This window comes from Chrysochloris asiatica, unplaced genomic scaffold, assembly GCF_000296735.1.
Source record: "Chrysochloris asiatica unplaced genomic scaffold, ChrAsi1.0 scaffold00086, whole genome shotgun sequence".
In the NCBI taxonomy this organism is placed as follows: Eukaryota; Metazoa; Chordata; class Mammalia; order Afrosoricida; family Chrysochloridae; genus Chrysochloris; species Chrysochloris asiatica.
In genome coordinates, this window is record NW_006408604.1 from 7,469,626 (window position 1) to 7,488,484 (window position 18,859).

Consider the following 18,859-nt stretch of genomic DNA (forward strand, 5'->3'; position numbering starts at 1 on the left):
GTAGACATTTTTTGTCAACCTGTTCATTGCTATATCCTCCCCTCCTAAAATGGTGTGTGACACATAATAAATACTAAACAAATATTTATTGATAGATGTTATGAATTGAAAATAATCATTTTATCAGCTTATTTCTTTCTGGTTGGCAGTATATATCCATGATGAATACACACATATATCTGTAGCATGGATGTGCATACTTTGCTCTCTTCCTCCGTCTTCCCCCCATTCATCTTTCTTTCTTTCTTTTGGAGTTACATTGACACAATTTACTCAGATTTCCTCGTACTGAAGGAGTAATGAGGACTCAAGACAAGCGTACAGGAGAGGTACTTTAGACTTCATCGTGCTGTGACTCATAGACTTCTTACCAAAATTACAGACTGTATATGCATATCCAAGCAACTAGTTCCAAAACTCTAAGCTCCTTGGCTTCCACATAAGCATAAACAAAATGTTCCCACTTATGAATGAGATTACAGAAAGCAACACGACATAATGGCTGTACTTCTTTCTATAAAGTCAGAAATTGTCATTTCACCATGTATACAATTTTTTTTGTAATTATTTGATATATTGAGAGAACAGACTCTACTAGTCCCCAAATTACTAACATTGATTCTTGTCTAAAGATTAAATTTTGTAAGTTTCTAATCTATATAAAAGTTTTTATGGCTGAGAGGAAGACAGGCCAGTGGCATTAATACTAAATTCCAAAAAAGGAAGTGAAACTCAACTGAAAGGGTGTGTGGCTCCTCCCTGATCTGTTAAATGTGTTAATAGAAAAATGAAGTTTTTAGCAAAAAATATATACCAAAACCAGAAAACATTAGCAGAAGATAAATTACTGGACCACTGTTTCTAGTCTCAGGCCCAACAATTTGCAAAGTGAGTCAACTTTTTCTAGGCTCTAGTTTACATAAATAAGGATATTGCACTAATTTTTTTCCAAAATCTCTCCTAGTACTGAAATTATATGATTCTTTATCTTGATCCTACCAGAACATGCCTATGGTCTGGATAAAACAGAATTTTAACAATGGTAGTCTGCACATTCTGTTTTGGTTTTCTTTTATTCCACTGGCTGTTTCTTCCCAGCCTCTCTTGATCTCCTCTGCTTACTCTTTTAAGGTTAAAGTGCTTCCTCTGAGCTGAATCCAGCATTTGTCCTCAACCCATCCCCTCACCTCATTTGCTCTTACTCCTTAGTGATCTCATCCAAATGCAATATTTCCAGCTCAAAATTCTTTCCTGATTTCCAGACACACATCTCTTTACTTGACATCTGCATTGAGGTGTCCTATAGTAGTTACAGCATTTCTGTGTCCAAGGAAGAATTCTTGATTGTCATGTATTTACTTACCCTCTAATGTTTCTTGTCTTTTCTATTTCAGTGAATTGTACCTTACTGCTCAAAAGCATAGCCAAAAAGTCATTCTTAAGTTTCCTTTCTTTTACTTCCTATTTTTAAACCACCAGGAAGTCCTAAGAACACATCTCCACACCCTACATCCTGCAAATAAGCTCCTGACTTCTGTTCGCCTTTTCTCCTGCTCGACTGCTACCACTTTCATCTAAATTACAATAATTTTTTCCTGACATTTATTTGAATTGCTCCTCAAACTTTTACTGTTGACCCAACAATCCTTTCTCTCTTGAGCAACCAGAGGGGATGTTTTAAATGTAAATCACATGATTTATTTTTAGTTCTCTAAATGGCTTCTCATTGCATCCAAAACAAAACCTCAACTCCATGCCTTAAAAATCCTACAACCTCTGCTAAATTCCCTTTGCATTTTATGAATTTCCCACCCTTTTGGTGGCTGACCCTTTTTATTATTCAGATTTCAGCATCTGTCACAACCTCAAGGAGGACCTTTACCACATACTCACTCTTCAGGTCACCATGCTCTGGTGCTGTATACAGTACTACTATTATGTGAGCCGTACCTTTTGTTTTTTTCCTCCATCTGTCCCCCTTCACTAGATTAGAAGCTCCTTGTGCATAGGAAATCAGTCTTTTTTTGTTTCTTACTGCAAGTAGTCTGGCATCTGGAAGGTTCTCAGCATATATTTGTTAAATGAATGAATGGATATTCTATTACCGTACAGCAATATTTTGATATGTCCAAACACTTCTCATTCCTATTTCTTTGCCTTCTTTTGGTTTGGAAAACTGTATTCTTCAATGTAGACTTACCAACTCCTCACAAAGTAGACCTAGATAGAGCCCCAGACAGATTCACCGAGATTAGAAAACATGATTAGTAGAATAAAGAGCTCTGGTAGAATAGTATATTTTAATGTAGATTTCATTGACATTTCTATTGATTTCCAAAGGGAACTGTGATCACATATCACCACAATGCCATGAGATAACTGGGAACTTAAAATTCTTAATGGAATGGTTGGCTCCATGCCCTACACACAGCATCACTATTGGTACATGTCTTTGTGTATGTTTTAATTGATGATATTACAATTGAAAATTCTTGGCAACTGTTTTGAAGGCTCCATACCTATGCATATGTCAGCTTAGATTATTTTACATTATTCTGGGTCTATTGGTAGTCTGGAGCATAGTGGTTAGGAATTGGGCTGCAAACCACAAGGTCAGCAGTTCGAAACTACCAGCTGTTCGCAGGAGAAAGATGAGGCATTCTGCTCCCATAAAGATTTATAGCCTCGGAAACCCTGTACAGGGTCACTATGAATTGGAACTGACTCCACGACACATAACAACAACAATAACAACAACATTGGTAGTTTGATTTCTTCCCATAAATGTAGATCCTGCTCTCCATGAGCGCAACTAGAATCATTGTAAAGGGTCCCTTTTCACAGAAGTTAAAAACTGAACTCGGGGTTAATCTAACAAGTTTTAGATCTACCTTTAGCAAAGACATTCTGATTTGACCAAGTTCTGGAAATTGGTGTGCCAAATTGTATTTATTTGTAAAATACGATTAATATAACCTCTTTGTGTATCCAATGAATTCCATGACGAAACATAAAATGACTAGAATGAAAGTTCTGTGAAAACCAAAAACTAATTGCAATTCAGTTATTACTACCAAGGTAAAATGCAATGTCAGTTCTATGAAAGATGACAGTTGTTTTGATTAAATATTAACTGGAAAACTATTTTTAACTTTGAGGTCTGTGATTTCAACTCAAATCAACAAATATTTACTAAACACCTATAGTAGGCAAGGTATTATGTTATAGAAAATTGAAAGAGTTTATAACACAAAAGCATGAGCAATGCAATAGAAAATGGGCAGTCTGACAAAAGGCTAAAAAGTAATGTTATTTCACTTTCAGGAAAAAAAAGAAAAAGGTCAAGGAGAAGCACCTTGTATTCAGGCTGACTTGTTTTCAGTGAGGATAAATATAGAAGCATAAGCGAACTGATATTAACATACAAATAAAGAAAAACTTATTGATTCTACAGGCTGTAATTCACCAGAAATTGTTTCTATCAGAACTTGCCTTTCCTTCTTAAATAGTTAAAAGGAACTTTCTAGGCTGATTTGGATGGTATTGCCTATTGACAGGGAGACATGAGGTACAAAACTGATGATACGTGTGGGAAGCTATCATGGTTTTTATTCATTTTCCTTCATAGATATCATTGTACTAGTTCATGCCTTTAATCCACATTACTGAGGCTCCATAGCTGATCCTTATGTCACATAAAAACTCAGTGAAGTATGAATGCTACTTTGATCCGACCACCTCTGAACCTGCATTTTAAGGAAGACTGAAAAATCAAATGAGTTGAGGATAGCAGGAAGGACCTGGAAAACATTGAAAGCTATCTGTAATAAAAAGGCTTTGGAAAGGAAAGACATGTCATGGAGAACATGTGCAGAATTTTCAAGTAATTCCAATTACCTGGAAATTAGTTTTGAACTGATTTTTATATCCACAAAGGACAAAACTAGAGATAAAGGTTGGAATAAATAACTTTCCCCTGCTCCCCCCCCCCCCCCCCCCCCCCCCCGCACTAGAAGGGATACACAAGGAGCTCTGGTAGCGTTTTTGTTGTTGTTGTTAAGTGCCGTTGAGTCGGTTCCGACCCATAGCAACCCTGTACAAGGTTTCCGAGGCTGCAAATCTTTATGGGAGCAGAAAGCCTCATCTTTCTGGTAGCATAGCGGTTACGAATTGGGCTGCGAACCTTAAGGTCAGCAGTTTGACATTACCAGCTGTTCCACAGGAGAAAGATGAGGCGTTCTACTCCCATAAAGATTTACAGACTTGGAAACCCTGTACAGGGTCGCTATTGAGTCGTAACCGACTCCACGGTACACCACCATCCCAGAAAGGATACAGATTATGCAGTGTTGGAAGCTGGTGATCTCCATTTTCTTAGAATATATGGAAATGCAAAAAGTTTACGGAAAATGGAAGGAAAAACTAATGGACTTTTTCCACAAACAGTTTTGAACCCTCCACTATCCCGGTGAGTATAGTGTGCTAAAGAAAATGAGCAGCTCTCCTGTGATGCTTGGTAGATAAACAGGTCCAATGATTCTTAATAGGAGCAGTACCGCTCCCGTGAGGAAATTTGTAGGAATGTTTTCAGAAATCCCAGTGGAAGAATTTAAGACTTCTGTGGTGAGGACTCAAAAATGCTAGATGTTATTCAATAATCAAGAGAAGTATCCCATATCCCATAAGACATTCAAATGTTACACCAGAATAAACTTACCATGCTTTGCCATGTAATAATACTGACAGCTTTTCAAAAAAGTCAAACAATATAATTTAGAAGAAAGATGTCATAGGAAGGGATTCTTAATAACAATTAAAATTATTTTCATATTACTGAATATTGTACTTTTTCTGCCCCTAGTGTTTATTCAATACATCGTGTATTTCCAACTACTTGTATTTGATTTTAAAAGATGTTAATGCAAGAATGTAGTTTTTTGCCATAGCAATGAATCACTGGTAAATACGGAAGAGAAAAAAATTGAGACTCGATGTATTATTCATTGAATTATAAAGAAATCTGACTAATGGATAAATTGAGGAAAAACTGTTTTATTTACTAGAGAATTTCTAGTTTCCTAAAACTACATCATAAACAACAATGCAGCTCATGGTTACTTAAGTGGCTAATAATATGCTTGACTGCATATTAAAAAGGGCCTGTTCGCGACTTCAGAAAAAATCAGTCATTAAAAACCCTATGGAGCACAGTTCTATTATGACACACATGAGGTTGCCATGAGTTGAAATATTTTTTACACCAACTGGTGATGATCCTTTATCAGCCTTCATATACAGTTGTCATATATGGGTTATTTTGTCTATAAATTTCAATTTAAGAAATTAAACAGGGCATTATGCAATACTTGTATGCAAAGGAAATGTTGCCTGATTGGTTTCAGAAGACTGCACTGGATAATCTCTAAGGTCCTCCCATCTCTGAAATCCTCAGATTCCTTATTTCTTCTAACTTTACCAAGAATAGTGACTAAGCTTGTCTTCAGCACAGTATCTATTCCATTCATGGCAACACATACTAAGCTGAAGGTACCTTTTTGTAATACAAATGTCTATTTCCTACTTATGAAAAAGGAGTTAGCCATATTCTATTATTATTTTGCTGAATTGAAAATCCCACACTAAATCATATGTAGAGCCTAGTTCTCACAGCAGGATTATTTTCATTCACATACTCACACTTCTTACCTAGCTTGACAAGGTGGAGCGTGGATGTATTACTTCCTCTTTCAGTACAAGCAGTTACAGAGAGGTTGTAGATGTCTCCTGCAGGCAAGCTGAGAATTGCAGTCATGACATTTCGCGTTACCTGTAAGATTGTCAAAATTGAGGGCTTAAACCTCTAATGAACTTGAACTAGCATGCTACCCCAAACTACAAGCTTATAGTCATCTTTTCCTCTCTATTCTGTGACGCACTCTGTAATTAATTACAATCCCTTGGTACATTATTGTCTCCATACATTATATAAATTCTTAAACTATGCCAAGTGCAGGGTAGACCTAAAAATATATAGTTAATTTCAGATAGAATAATTTTGCTAGTAATTATTAATTATTAATTCAGATAGAATATGTATTACTCTATTTTTTTCTCTTACTTAAAGCTGGGTACCACTGACATTTACATTGCTCAGTAGTAAATGAGAAACTTAGAATTAAGCCTATCTATGATTATAGACACATGGCTTCCTAAGGACTATATTTCCCAGCCTCCCACACAACTAATGGAACCATGTGAGTAATTTTGACCAATGAAATTTGAGTAGAAATCACACAGGCAACTTATTGTTCAGTTCACTTATTGTAATGGTAGGCCTCTATTTCTTTCTTTTTCCCTTTTCTGCAGCCTGGAATATGAATATGATGATGCTGAAAGCTCATTGGTGCAAGTGAGGACTACAATGGTGGCAGGTAGAGCAACAAGATAGAAAGATTCTCAGATAAACCCTTAGGGCAGAGGTGCTCTGTCAATTCTTGGTCATCATAAGAAGAGACATAAACTTCTGTCTTTTTTGAGTCATTATTTTATCTTTTTTGTGTTTTTAAAAAAATTATTACAATAGTTTAGACTGCATGCTAGGTTGCAGTACTTCACAGTTCAACAAAGCAGGAGAAAAAAAGAAGTCCAAGATGGCTTTAAAAGTTTTGTAGGAAATGTAATTAAAATGCACTAGAATTTTTCCAAGAACTTTTTAAAGCCCCCTTATATTTTCAATGAATTCAATATTCAGGTATTGGTGATATGTGGGGAAAATAATAAAATATATTGTTTCCTTGAAAATGTTTGATATCATGCAAAAAAGTTCAAATCATAGTTTTAAGTCTGAATAAAATAAAAAATTATAACTCTCAAAGCAAACTATTGAAGATTAAAAGGTAAGCTCCACTAGAGGAAGAATTTAATTTTTGCTCATTGTTCTATCTCTAGAGCCTAAAACAATACTACCTGGCACACACACTTTTGTTCAGTGTGTCAATAAATGTTTAAGTAATAGTTTTCAAAATTAGCCTGATCTTTTTTCTTTGTCCAGACAAAGAAAGATGAATTTGTCTCTGGATGGGGACCCCATAAAAGATATGTCTATGTCCTAATCCTTGAAACAGGTGAATATGAAATATGAAGCTATTTGGAAAAAAGGATCTATTCGTATGTAATAAAGTTAAAGTACTCATCTTGGATTATCTAATTGGCCCTGAATCCAATGAGAAGTGTCCTTGTAAGAGACACACAGATGACAGTGTGAAAAGGAAAGCAAAGATTAGAGTGACAAGGCTACATGCCAAGGAATTCCTGAAAGAGGTAAAGAATAAATTCTCTCCTAGAGTCTCTGAGAGGCCATGACCTTGTTGATACCCTAGAATTGTGAGAGAATTCATTTCTGTTATTTGAAGCCATCTAGTTTGTGGCAATTTGTTACAGCAGCAACTGAAAATGAATACAGATGCCCAATATGGGGATTTAAAGGAACATACACTCTTTTTAATTTTCTTCCTTCCTTCTGCAACAACCATCCAGTGTAGCATTCTAGAATGGGAGAGATCAGTTGTGTCATCCCCATATGTCCAACTGATATATAACAGACTGTTAAAATATTCCACGGAAGTGATTTCTGGAGCCACTGGGGCTACAAAGGGAGCAAAGAGGCACAATTTAGTACATCTGACAAAGAATTCAAATACTTATCAATAAAGCATAAATCCCACATATAGGTTAATTGAAAGGATTAAAATTCACATTCACATGATGATTCAGGGGCCTCCATAACCTCTCAGTAACTTAGTGAAGGTTAGTGGTATAGGGTGGGCACCTGTTTCATGGGACCCAACCTTTTATAGCACAGACACAAGACAATCTGATCCATCTGTACCTAGAGATAAGAAGAACTTTTATACAAATCTCATCATTATAAGATTCTTAAAATGTTTGCTTGTTTTGAAATACTTGTTGCATTGATTAATATTATAGGCACTGATGTAGTTATAATTTAAATGGTATTGGAAGACTTAAGGTCCTAAACAAGTAAATATCTTTCATTGAAGTTCAGTGAAAAAGTTTATGGAAATAAAGGACACAGTATAGAAGGGTAGAACGATGAAGTCACCATTCATAGGATAGAAGGGAAATGTTATTACCATAAATAAAAAGGCATTTATCGTTGACAATGCTTAGCAAAATGCTTTTCAAAAGGTAGTCTCTGACTAAATGTTGCTGAGGCAAGTAGAAGGAGAAGGAAGAAAGAGCACTTTTAAAGAATCATGACACACAGTTAAATGATCTCTAACATCTCATTGAGTTTATTTATTTTACTTATATTATTATATACTCAAATTTTAAATGTTTCATAATTTGGGAGGAGAATTCACCATACTCAATAAAATATGAGCTCTGAAAGAATACTTCAGTTATATTTGTAAATGACTATAATTTTGAAAGTTTTAAGAAACAAATGCTTAGTTGAATTTAGACTGCTATAATCAATCACCTCATATGTATATGAAACCTAGACAATGAATACAGAAGACCAAAGAAAATTGATACATTTGAATTATGATACTAGTGAAAAATGTTGAAAATACCATGGACGACTAGAACAAACAAGTCTGACTTGGAAGAAATACAGCCTGAATGTTCCTTAGACACAAGGATGGCATGGCAAGATGTCATCTCATATACTTGGACTTGTTATCAGGAGAGACCAGTCCCTAGAGAAGGACATCATGCTTGGTAAAGTAGAGCGTCAACGAAAAAAAAAGGAAGACCCTTAATGACATGGAGAGGTTCAGTGTCTGTAACAATGGGCTTGCGAAGACAGTGAGAAGATTGTGAAGATGGTGTAGGACCAGGCAGTGTTTTATTCTGTTGTAAATAAGGTCACTATGAGTCAGAACCTACTTGATGGAATCCAACAATAATGACACGTTGATTTCAAAACAAGCATGTTTTCTATTCTGAGATACAGCACAAAGTAATATTTGGAAGAAAATTTCTATAAATTACAACAAATATCTTCTTCAATATGCTGTTGATATTCGTAACAAATATGTATAGCAACCTATAATTTCAAGGAAATTTATTTAATGGAGAGAACTGCAAAATCATACAGTAAAAAATACATTTTTGGTCTATGTAAAGTAGGAATAACATTTATAGTGTTTCACAAAATCTTGAAATATAAATAGATCCAGCAAGTTATAGAAACCCATATCATATTTCAGAATATTCCAACAAAGTAAAATAACCTTGGTGTCTTTATCCCATTTACCATATACAATGTGTACATATATTTGTAAGGAGCTCTGGTAGTGTAGTGGTTACGAGTTAGACTGCTAACCTCAAGGTCAGCAGTTTGAAACTACCAGCTGTTCCGTGGGAGAAAGAAGAGGCTTTCTGCTCCCGTAAAGATTTACAGCCTTGAAAATCCTATGCAGGGTTTCAGAAATGACTCAGGGCACCAGCCCACCACCACATATATGTTGTTGTTGTTATGTGCTATGGAGTCACATATATATGTACTTTTTTCCCCCCCTCTCAAATGCCATTTTTTCCATTTTCTAATTCTAATGAGAATTCTTCCATTTTCTAATTCTAATGAGAAGAAATATTTTTAAAGATGCTGACATACAGGGACTAGGTCTTCAGATTTTCATACTTCATGTTGTTGCTTTAAAATCCAACATGGTATTGAAAGGCCACAAGATGTCACCATTTGTTTATTAATCATTTTTGGTACATTAGCATAATCACTACAAATTTGATTTACAAAGTCCCTATCAAAGAGGAATCCTTCTGAATCAAAAGTAATTAAAATATTTTATCTTTATTTCCTTTTCTCCCACCCAATTTAGCAGTTCAGATTAAAATTCAAGGTATAGGAAAGCAAATTATAAAATTGGAAAATTAATCCTTATTTGCTTTTAGGATGAAATGAAGGAAGAAAGAAAGAAACCAAAAAACTAGAATTTAATCTAGGTTAAAAAACACACTATGTATATATATAAAATAAAAATCAACTACTACATATATTTTACTAGTTACTTACATAATTTCATTTTCACATGATACTGTGAAGTATTATTGTACCCATTTTATAGATGTGGGAGTTGAGACTGTGCCAATATGCTTAAATAAGATTGTAGATTAATTTCATGGTCAAAAAAAAATTCTCAAAGAATTAGTGATATTGCTGTTGTTGTTCAGGGCCGTCAAATCAGTTTCAACTCATGATAATCCTGTGTAGGGTTTCCAAGGAGTAGCTGGTGGGTTTGAACTGCTGACCTTGTGGTTAGCAGGCCTGTGCTTATCCTACAGCATCATACCAGGACTCCAATTATGAATATTGTGAGGAGCTTAACAGTGCTTTATACATAATTGGTGTAATGTCTTTTTTGGCATTATTTTAACTTTTTAATGATTAATGAATTATAGGATAAACATGTGAACCACAAGGTTGGTGGTTCAAGCCCACCAGACACTCTACAGGAGAAAAGTCTCCTGCAAAAGGATTTAAAGCCTCGGAAATGCTATACAGGCTTGATATGAGTGAAACTAACTTTGTGGCACTTAACAACAATGATGACAGTATTATTATTAACACCTAGATTCAAGAGAAAGAGCTCTGTTGCTTCAGTAGGGTAAGCACTGGGCTGCTAACAGAAAGGGCAGCTGTTGAAACCCACCATAGAAGTTCCACAGCAGAAAGATGAGGTAGTCTTTATAGGGTTTCCAAGAAGCAGCTAGTGAGTTTGAACTGCAAACCTTGTGGCTAGCCTTGAAAACCCTATGAGACTGTCCTACAAAGTTGTATGATTTAGAATTAACTTGATGGCAATGGGTTAGATTAAAGAGGGCTCTAAACATTGACTAGGAGCTCTGGTAGTGTAGTGGTTATGAATTGGGCTGTGAACCACAAGGTCAGCAGTTTGAAACTACCAGCTGTTCTGCAGGAGAAATTTGAGGCTTTCTGCTCCCATATAGATTTACAGCCTCGGAAACCCTGTACAGGTCGCTATGAGTTTGAACCGACTCCACGGCATATAACCACCACCAAACATTGACTAGTCAAGAAAAATGACATATGTGTAATAGTTAAAGTTTTATGTCAACTTGGCTTGGCCAGAATTCTTAGTTATTTAACAACTAAGACATAGTTATCGCCTCCATGATGAGCTCTAATATGATGTAATCACTCTGATGATGTGATCTAATGTGATCAGTTATGAACTGATATCATTATCCTATGTGTTTTAAAGACTCATGTGTATGTTAATGAGGACAGATGCGATCTACAGGATTAGACTATATCTTGAATCAATTTCATTTCTGATATAAAAGGATAGAGAAGTGAGCAAAGTTCAGAGGGATCTACTACCACCAAGATAGAAGAGCTAAAAGTGGAGTGCATCCTTTGGCTCAGGAGACCCTGTACTATGATGCTCCCAGATACAGTGAAAGGTTAATGCCAAGACACAGGTACATCTCTGAGGAGTGCTGGGCCTACAGAAGCTGAAAGGAGATGAGGATTTTCCCCATGGTTGACACACTGAATTTGGACTTCTAGCCTCCCAAACTGTGAGAGAATAAATTTCTGGTTGTTAAAGCTACCCACTTGTGGTATTTCTGTTATAGCAGTGCTAGCTAAATAAGATAATATGTAAGTTGATTAAGAAGTCACATATTATTAATATCTTTCCAGATTTTTCCATGGATAATTTCAACTGAGTAAACTTGATGTTCAGTGAGGAAAATATTTTATATAAATTATTCATTTAAACAATATTTTTCCCTTTCTTTTCTCAGAAAACTCTTTAACTATAGTCTTGCAGTCCAGTCAAAGGCTCTTGAAAAATCTTAGTTCAGACAAAGATTGTTTTTTGCATTGTTGTTTTTTTAAGAATCCCCTCCCTTCATCATATTCTCTGACTATTGTTGTTGCAATTGTACAGTTTAAAGCCCCAGGGCTCTAAAACTAACGCATATTGGGCATTTAAACACTGTGCCACATGTTTTTTCTAATAAGCTTATTTAACTGTGAAGCAACAATAGAGATTAGGTATCAGGTAATAATAATAGATATGGTTATCATCCTCATCTTACACATTAACAAAATGAGGCTTAGGAAAGTACACTTGCTCAAGTTTTCATGTGCTATGCAGCCCGAATCTAGGCAGTTCTGTCTATTAAGCCTGCTCTAAACTCTGCACTTGTCAATACTGCAGTCAGTCTATGACTTTAAAAATGACATAATTAATAAGGAAATGGAGACACTCTGACAAATATAATCATCAAATGGGTAAAATCAATTGAATGTGCAGTCCGAAGCTGAAGGCTCTGCCAGCTACATCTCTATTCTAATCGATTCCAAACATGGGACATGAGTCAAGGACAGTAACTCAGAATAAAAGTAAGTCAAGGGCAGTAGCACAGCAAAAAAAACCAAAAAACAAACAACTTCCATTTTTAAAGACTATCATCTAAATACATAATGAATAATCAGACTCAATCTTGTTACTTTCCATGAAGTTAGTGCTCAAGTAATGCTGGGTGATTAAGCTTCATTCAATAGCTGACACATTCCACAGATGGGTCCCCTTAGCACCTCCTCAAAACAATATTCCCTTTTCCTGGAAATGCCTGCCATGTACTACTCACCTGTTATAAAGCTTATGGTGGAACTGTCGCAACAGCTCAACTCTGGGTCTCCCCATGTCACCATGGTAACACGGAAGTTGTAGTACCAGGCTGGCAGCAGATTAGCTATTCTCTGAATGAGAAAGAAAGCAAGAAGACAAAAGACTGAAGGAGAAAATGTTGCACTGGGGGGTGGGGTAGGATAACATTATATTTCTTAGGTCATGAAAAATTAATAAGCAATTTTAATTTTTTATTCTGTGCCTTTATGCACTTCTCAAGTTTTATGCAGTAAAAAGTTCTTTCAGTAGTAAACTGAGACATAAATAAAATGAAATACTAAAAACATTAGGTGTATTTTTAAAGGCAATTCAAAGGAACAAGGTTAAATATTTCCAATATTAGTTTCATTTTGCAATTTCTTAGGTATATTATACAGGTTAAGTGGTACTTATTTGTAAGTGGCTATAGGTAGACCTGCCCCTGTTTATAGCACAAATGACCTCTCACCACTCTGTATTCTTCCGACTGGGACCAGAAGCAGAATTCTTGTTGGGTGGCAATGATCAGAGACGTCAACCAAGCACAGAGCAATTGTGTACTTTATGCATGTGCTATGGGTAGCCTGTACTTTACAAATTAATCTAGTCTTAAGAAGAGCAATCATTACCTCTTCTCTTCAAAACCATCTTACAATGACCTGGTGTTATAGGTATTTAATTGATTTGTAGATGTTAAGAATAGTCATCAAGGGAATTAGGAATTGTCAATTAATTATGGAATGTTAACTCATGTTTCCTCCACAGGAGAGAAACAAGCACTTGATAACTGTACTCTTCTTTAAGCAAATTCACTGGCAAAAAATATGGATTAACAAATAAACTCAATTAGGGGCTACAGCTACTCTCACACATTTATTTTTTTCAAAAGATAAGCAAAGCCTGAGAACAAAACCCACTTAAATCCTTGAAAATAGCAAGCTACCTATGTGCATTTACAAAATGATCTAATTCACAGTTAGGTTTAAAAAAACATTTTACCCTCAACACATTTACTACATAAAGGCACATCTGTTCACATAGCAAAGTGTGGCATCTGGTTAAGGGACAATTACCACTGATGCAGTTAAGGAGACAGTCGCTGCTATTTCATAGTAGGTTGTCCACTCCGAAGTCATTGTCGCAGGGTTGAAATAAAACATTTCAACTACATATTTTCTGAACACTCCTATGTAAGGTCTGTTCCAGCTCAGAACCACTGCTGTAGGGCCCAAGGGATAGAGCATTAAATCCTTTATTCCGGTGGGAACTGAAGGGAGAAAGGGGAAAAATAAATCTAAGAAGGAATGTTTAATGTCTTAGTAATGATTTCAGACTTCTACTTAATAACTAGGGATTTCACTTTTTGATGTTAGCACTGAAAACTAAACTAAACATATTTGCCTCTGATTTTTTTCCCTTGAGGAATAAAGAGATGTTAAGGATGCTTGATTCTATCTACACAATTCTAGTCATTTATGACTCTGAAGGAGAATACTGGGTGACTAGTATGGGTCTCCCACATGTGATCATGATGATCTGGCCTTGAAAATCTCACTCCTTCAGCTGATAAACTGATAAAGATAAGTTATTTTACTTGTGGTTAGAAACTTACCAATAGCAAATGTCACAGGATCTGAAGGTGGTCCAATCAACGGGCCTTTTCTTAGGTATATCACAACCTGGTACTGGGCACCAGGAACCAGATTTTCAATAATAGGTTTGCTTGAGTTCACCTTAAACCAAATATCCAACAAGATTTATTTAGAACTAGGCTCACAGAAGTGACACAGGCTAAAATAGGTTCAGAGAGTAGATCTTTAAGAATCCCAGGGAAGGTCAGATCTCAAAATTAGAATGAATTATAGTTTATGTGAATACTGCAGGGAATCAAGTGCATTGAAATTCTATGACTGGATTTAATAAGTCTCCTGAACTGCTTTATACCCATCAATGTCAATTGTAAGCATGCACACGAGGGACACATCAGCCTCTAACCATAATCAAATCAGCACTAGCATAAAGATACTCTGACATCTTAAATCATAGTGTCAGCTGATTAAATACAAAGATCAGTGCAGAAGTGTCTGTAGTCTCTCATCACTTAGAGGCAAATGATCTCTAGTTACTGAGATAGAAATGACCTCAGAGATGATTTAGTCAAAGTCTCTCCTTGAATAGATCTGGAAAGTTAAGCCAGAGAATAGACGAGGTCACATGTTTCAATTCAGCAGTGGGACTAGAAGTCTCGTGTTTTGACTCCTAGTCCAGATAACGATCAAGTCTGAGGCTAGACATTGAAGCACAGAGGTAAAGTACTTTGAAAGGTTGTTGTAGACCTTATAAAAGAATGCTACCAAGACCATTTCTTTTTTCAGTTAAATGAAGTCAACTTCACTCTTCTATTCTTTATTATTATTATTATTTTTAAGAGGTTATGAAACAATGACCATATAGAGAAGAATGGTGAGAACAGATAGATGAATAAAAAATATATATTAAAAGCAAATGTTGGCATGCACAAGGATTGATAAGTAATAGGTTAAGAGGTGTTCATCTTTGACTTTTAGTGTCTCTAATACTTAAGGCAATCTTATCTAGTGCTTAAGAACACAGATTCTCTATTTACACGGCTTGAGATCAAATCCTGACTTTGCCTCTTAAAAGTTGTGACAATTTATTTATCATAGTTTAACTTGTTTCCTTATTTCTAAAATATTGTTTTTGCTGTTGTTGTTGTTAAATGACTTTGAGTTGATTCCAACTCATAGAGACACTGCATAGGGGGTTTTAAATCTTTTCGGAAGCAGACAGTCATATCTTTCTTCCTCAGAGTGGCTGACAGACTTGAACCATGGATCTTGGGGTTCTCAATTCAGTGATTATTGTATGCAGCTACCACACACCCATTTCTAAAATACAGATAATAATAATAAATATATCTTACCCACCATTCATCTGTCAGTTTGTTGTACTATGTGTCCCTAGTGTGCATGCTTACAATTGACAGGAAGATGAGCCACTCATGTTGGAAGTCACTCAAAATACAACTGGAGAAGAGTTGCTTCTTTATAGTAGAGTTGACTACATAGTTGTTGATGATGAGTGCAGTCTAGTCGGTCTGACTCATAGCTCCTTTGTACAAGGTTTTAGGAGCGGCTGGTGAGTTTAAACCTCTGACCTTATGGTCAGCAGTCCAGTGCTCATTCTACAGCATCACACCAGGAATCCAGAGTTGAACATAATGATGTGAATGGATCAAAGATTTCAGTACCTTCATTTGCTAATACAGCACTAATCAAAATGGGGAGAAACAGCTACAAAAATCCATCTATCATCAGAACATGGAATGTAGGAAGTATGAAACTAGTAAAATCGGAAGTTGTCAAAAATGAAATGAAACACATAAAATCAATATCCTAGGCATTATTGAATTAATATGGATAGGTATTGCACATTTTGAATCAGATAATCATATGGTTCCACCACTCATCTGTTCATTTGTTGTACTGTGGTGGTTTGCCTGTTGCTGTGAGTCTGAAACTATACCATGGCTATTTTAAATACCAGCAGGAGTGCTCATGGTGAATAGGTTTCAGCTGAGCTTCCAGACAAAGACAGACTAGGAAGAAGGAGAGATGGACTACTTCTGAATATTTAGTCACTGAAAACCTTATGAAAAAGAGAAAAAAACCCCAAACCTAAAGCCTTATGAATAGCAGTGGAACACTGTCAGATAGCATCAGAATATTGAATATTGAAACATGATGAAGAACATCAGAATATTGTCATATATAGTACCAGAAGATGAACCCCTTAGGTTGGAAGCCACTCAAATTATGACTGAGGAAGATCTCAAAGCAGAGTTGACTGTGATGATGCAAATGGAATAAAGTGTTGGGACCTTAATTTGCTGATGGGGCACAACTCAGAATGAAGAGAAATAGCTGTAATCATCCATTAATAATTGCAACATGGAATGCATGAAGTATGAGTCTAGGAGAATTGGAAATTGTCAAAAATGAAATAGAGTGCATAAACATTGATATCCTAGGCATTGGTGATCTGAAATGGACTGGTATTGACCATTTTGAAAATCAGATGGTTTACTATGCCAGGAATGACAAATTGAAGAGCAATGGCATTGTATTCATCATAAAAAAGTGCATATCAAGATTTGTATTGAAGTTTAATGCTGTCTGTGATAGCACAATAGCCATACTCTTCTAAGGAAGATTAATTAATGTCACTATTATTCAAATTTGTGCAACAACCACTAAAGTCTGTGATGATGAAATTAAAGAATTCTATCAACTTCTTCAGTCTGAAATTGATCAAACATGTGATCAAGATGTATGTATAATTACTGGTGATTGGAATGCAATAGTTGGAAACAAAGAGGAGGGATCAATAGTTGGAAAATATGGCCTTGGTGAGAGAAATGATACTGGAGATTGCATGATAAAATGTGGAAATCATTGAACAATATCATTAATATCACAAGCAAGTAAAGTTTTGCTGAAGATACTTAAAACATAATTGCAGTATTATATCTACAGGGAGCTGCCAAAAATTCAAGCCAGATTCAGAAAAGAATGTGGAGTGAAGGACATCATTCCTGACATCAGATAGATCTTGGCTGAAAGTGGAGAATGTCAGATAGGTATTTACTTGTGCTTTACTAGCTATGCAAAGGCTTTAAACTGTGTGGAGCATGACAAACTATGGGTAATATTTCAAAGAATGGGTATTCCAGAACTCATAATTATGCTCATGAGGAACCTGTATATAGACCAAGAGGCAGTCATTAGAACAGAGCAAAGGGATACTGAATGATTTAAAATCAGGAAAGATGTGTGTGTCAGGCTTATATTCTCCCATCATACTTATTAAATCTGTATGCTGAGCAAATAATCCATGAAACTGTATTAGATGAAGAGCATGGCATCAGGACTGGAGGAAGACTCATTAACAATTTGCTATTATGCATATGACACAACCTTGTTTACTTGGAATGAAGAGGGCTTAAAATACTTACTGGTGAAGATCAAAGAATACAGCCTTCAAAGTGGATTGCACCTTAATATTAACAACAACAACAAAACCCCCAAAATATTCACAACTGGACCAATAACATCATGCTAAATGGAGAAAAGATTAAAATTGTCAAAGACCTCATTTTGCTTAGATTCACAGTCAACACTCATGGAAACAGGCAAGAAATCAAATGACATTGAATTAGGGAAATCTGCTGCAAAAGTCTCCTTTAAAGTGTTCAAGAGCAAAGATATCAATTTGAGGACTAGGGCTAATTTGACCCAAGCTATGGTATTTTCAATTGCCTCGTGTATGTGAAAGTTGGACAATGAATAAGAGTCAATGCATTTGGATTATAGCATTAGGAAAGAATATTAAATTAAAAGTACCATGGGATGCCAGAATAATAAGCAAATCTGTCTGCAAAAGTGCAGCCAGAATACTCTTTAGAAGCCAGGAAGCTGTATTTCTCATCCTTCAGACATGTTATCAGGAATGACCTGTCTCTGGAGAGGGATATTATGCTTGGAAAAGAGGAGTGTCAGTGAAAAAGTGGAAGACCCATAACAAGATGGATTGATAGTGGCAAGAGCAATGGGCTCAAAGGGAACAATTGTGAGGATGACACAGGACTGGGTAACATGTCCATCTGTTCTGCATAGGGTCCCTATGAGTTGGAACCAACTTAATGGCACTTTACAACAACAAATTATATATCTTATAGAGTTTTTATAAGGACACTTAAGTCAGAGTCTCAGTAAGATAGTACTCCTATTAACTTATTGAAATCTAGGGTACATACTGCCCAGTTCTGTGCCAACTTCACAGTTGTTGCTACATCTGAGCCCATTGCTGCTGCCACTGTGCCAGTTCACCTTGTTGGAGGTCTTCCTCTTTTTCTCTCACCCTCCACTTGATATGACCCTCCACCTGATATGGCAACTTTAGGAAACAAATTGCTTTTAGGTGCTGTGCAGTTAGTTCTGACTTGGCAACACTATGCACAACAGAACATTTGAAACACTGTGGGGTCCTATGCCATTTCTTTTCCATCAGTCTGACCCAAATATGACTGAATTGAATTAATAAGTTACCCTTTCTACTCTTCCTTCAGTATTTGTATTCTTTCATATCAT

The 18,859-nt window shown here is 35.9% G+C and overlaps 1 protein-coding gene across 2 annotated transcripts in view; it reads right to left on the bottom strand.

Moving 5' to 3' along the window:
• PTPRO (protein tyrosine phosphatase, receptor type, O) overlaps positions 1–18,859 on the bottom strand; it is a 345,855-nt gene that overhangs the window by 78,655 nt on the left and 248,341 nt on the right. For both annotated transcript variants that reach the window (XM_006866027.1, XM_006866028.1), the window contains exons 8-12: positions 14,302–14,422; positions 13,763–13,956; positions 12,670–12,781; positions 7,494–7,645; positions 5,707–5,827 (exon numbers count right to left, since the gene is read on the bottom strand). In XM_006866027.1, the coding sequence (XP_006866089.1) occupies positions 5,707–5,827; positions 7,494–7,645; positions 12,670–12,781; positions 13,763–13,956; positions 14,302–14,422 (700 nt within the window). The remainder of the gene's footprint in view (positions 1–5,706; positions 5,828–7,493; positions 7,646–12,669; positions 12,782–13,762; positions 13,957–14,301; positions 14,423–18,859) is intronic.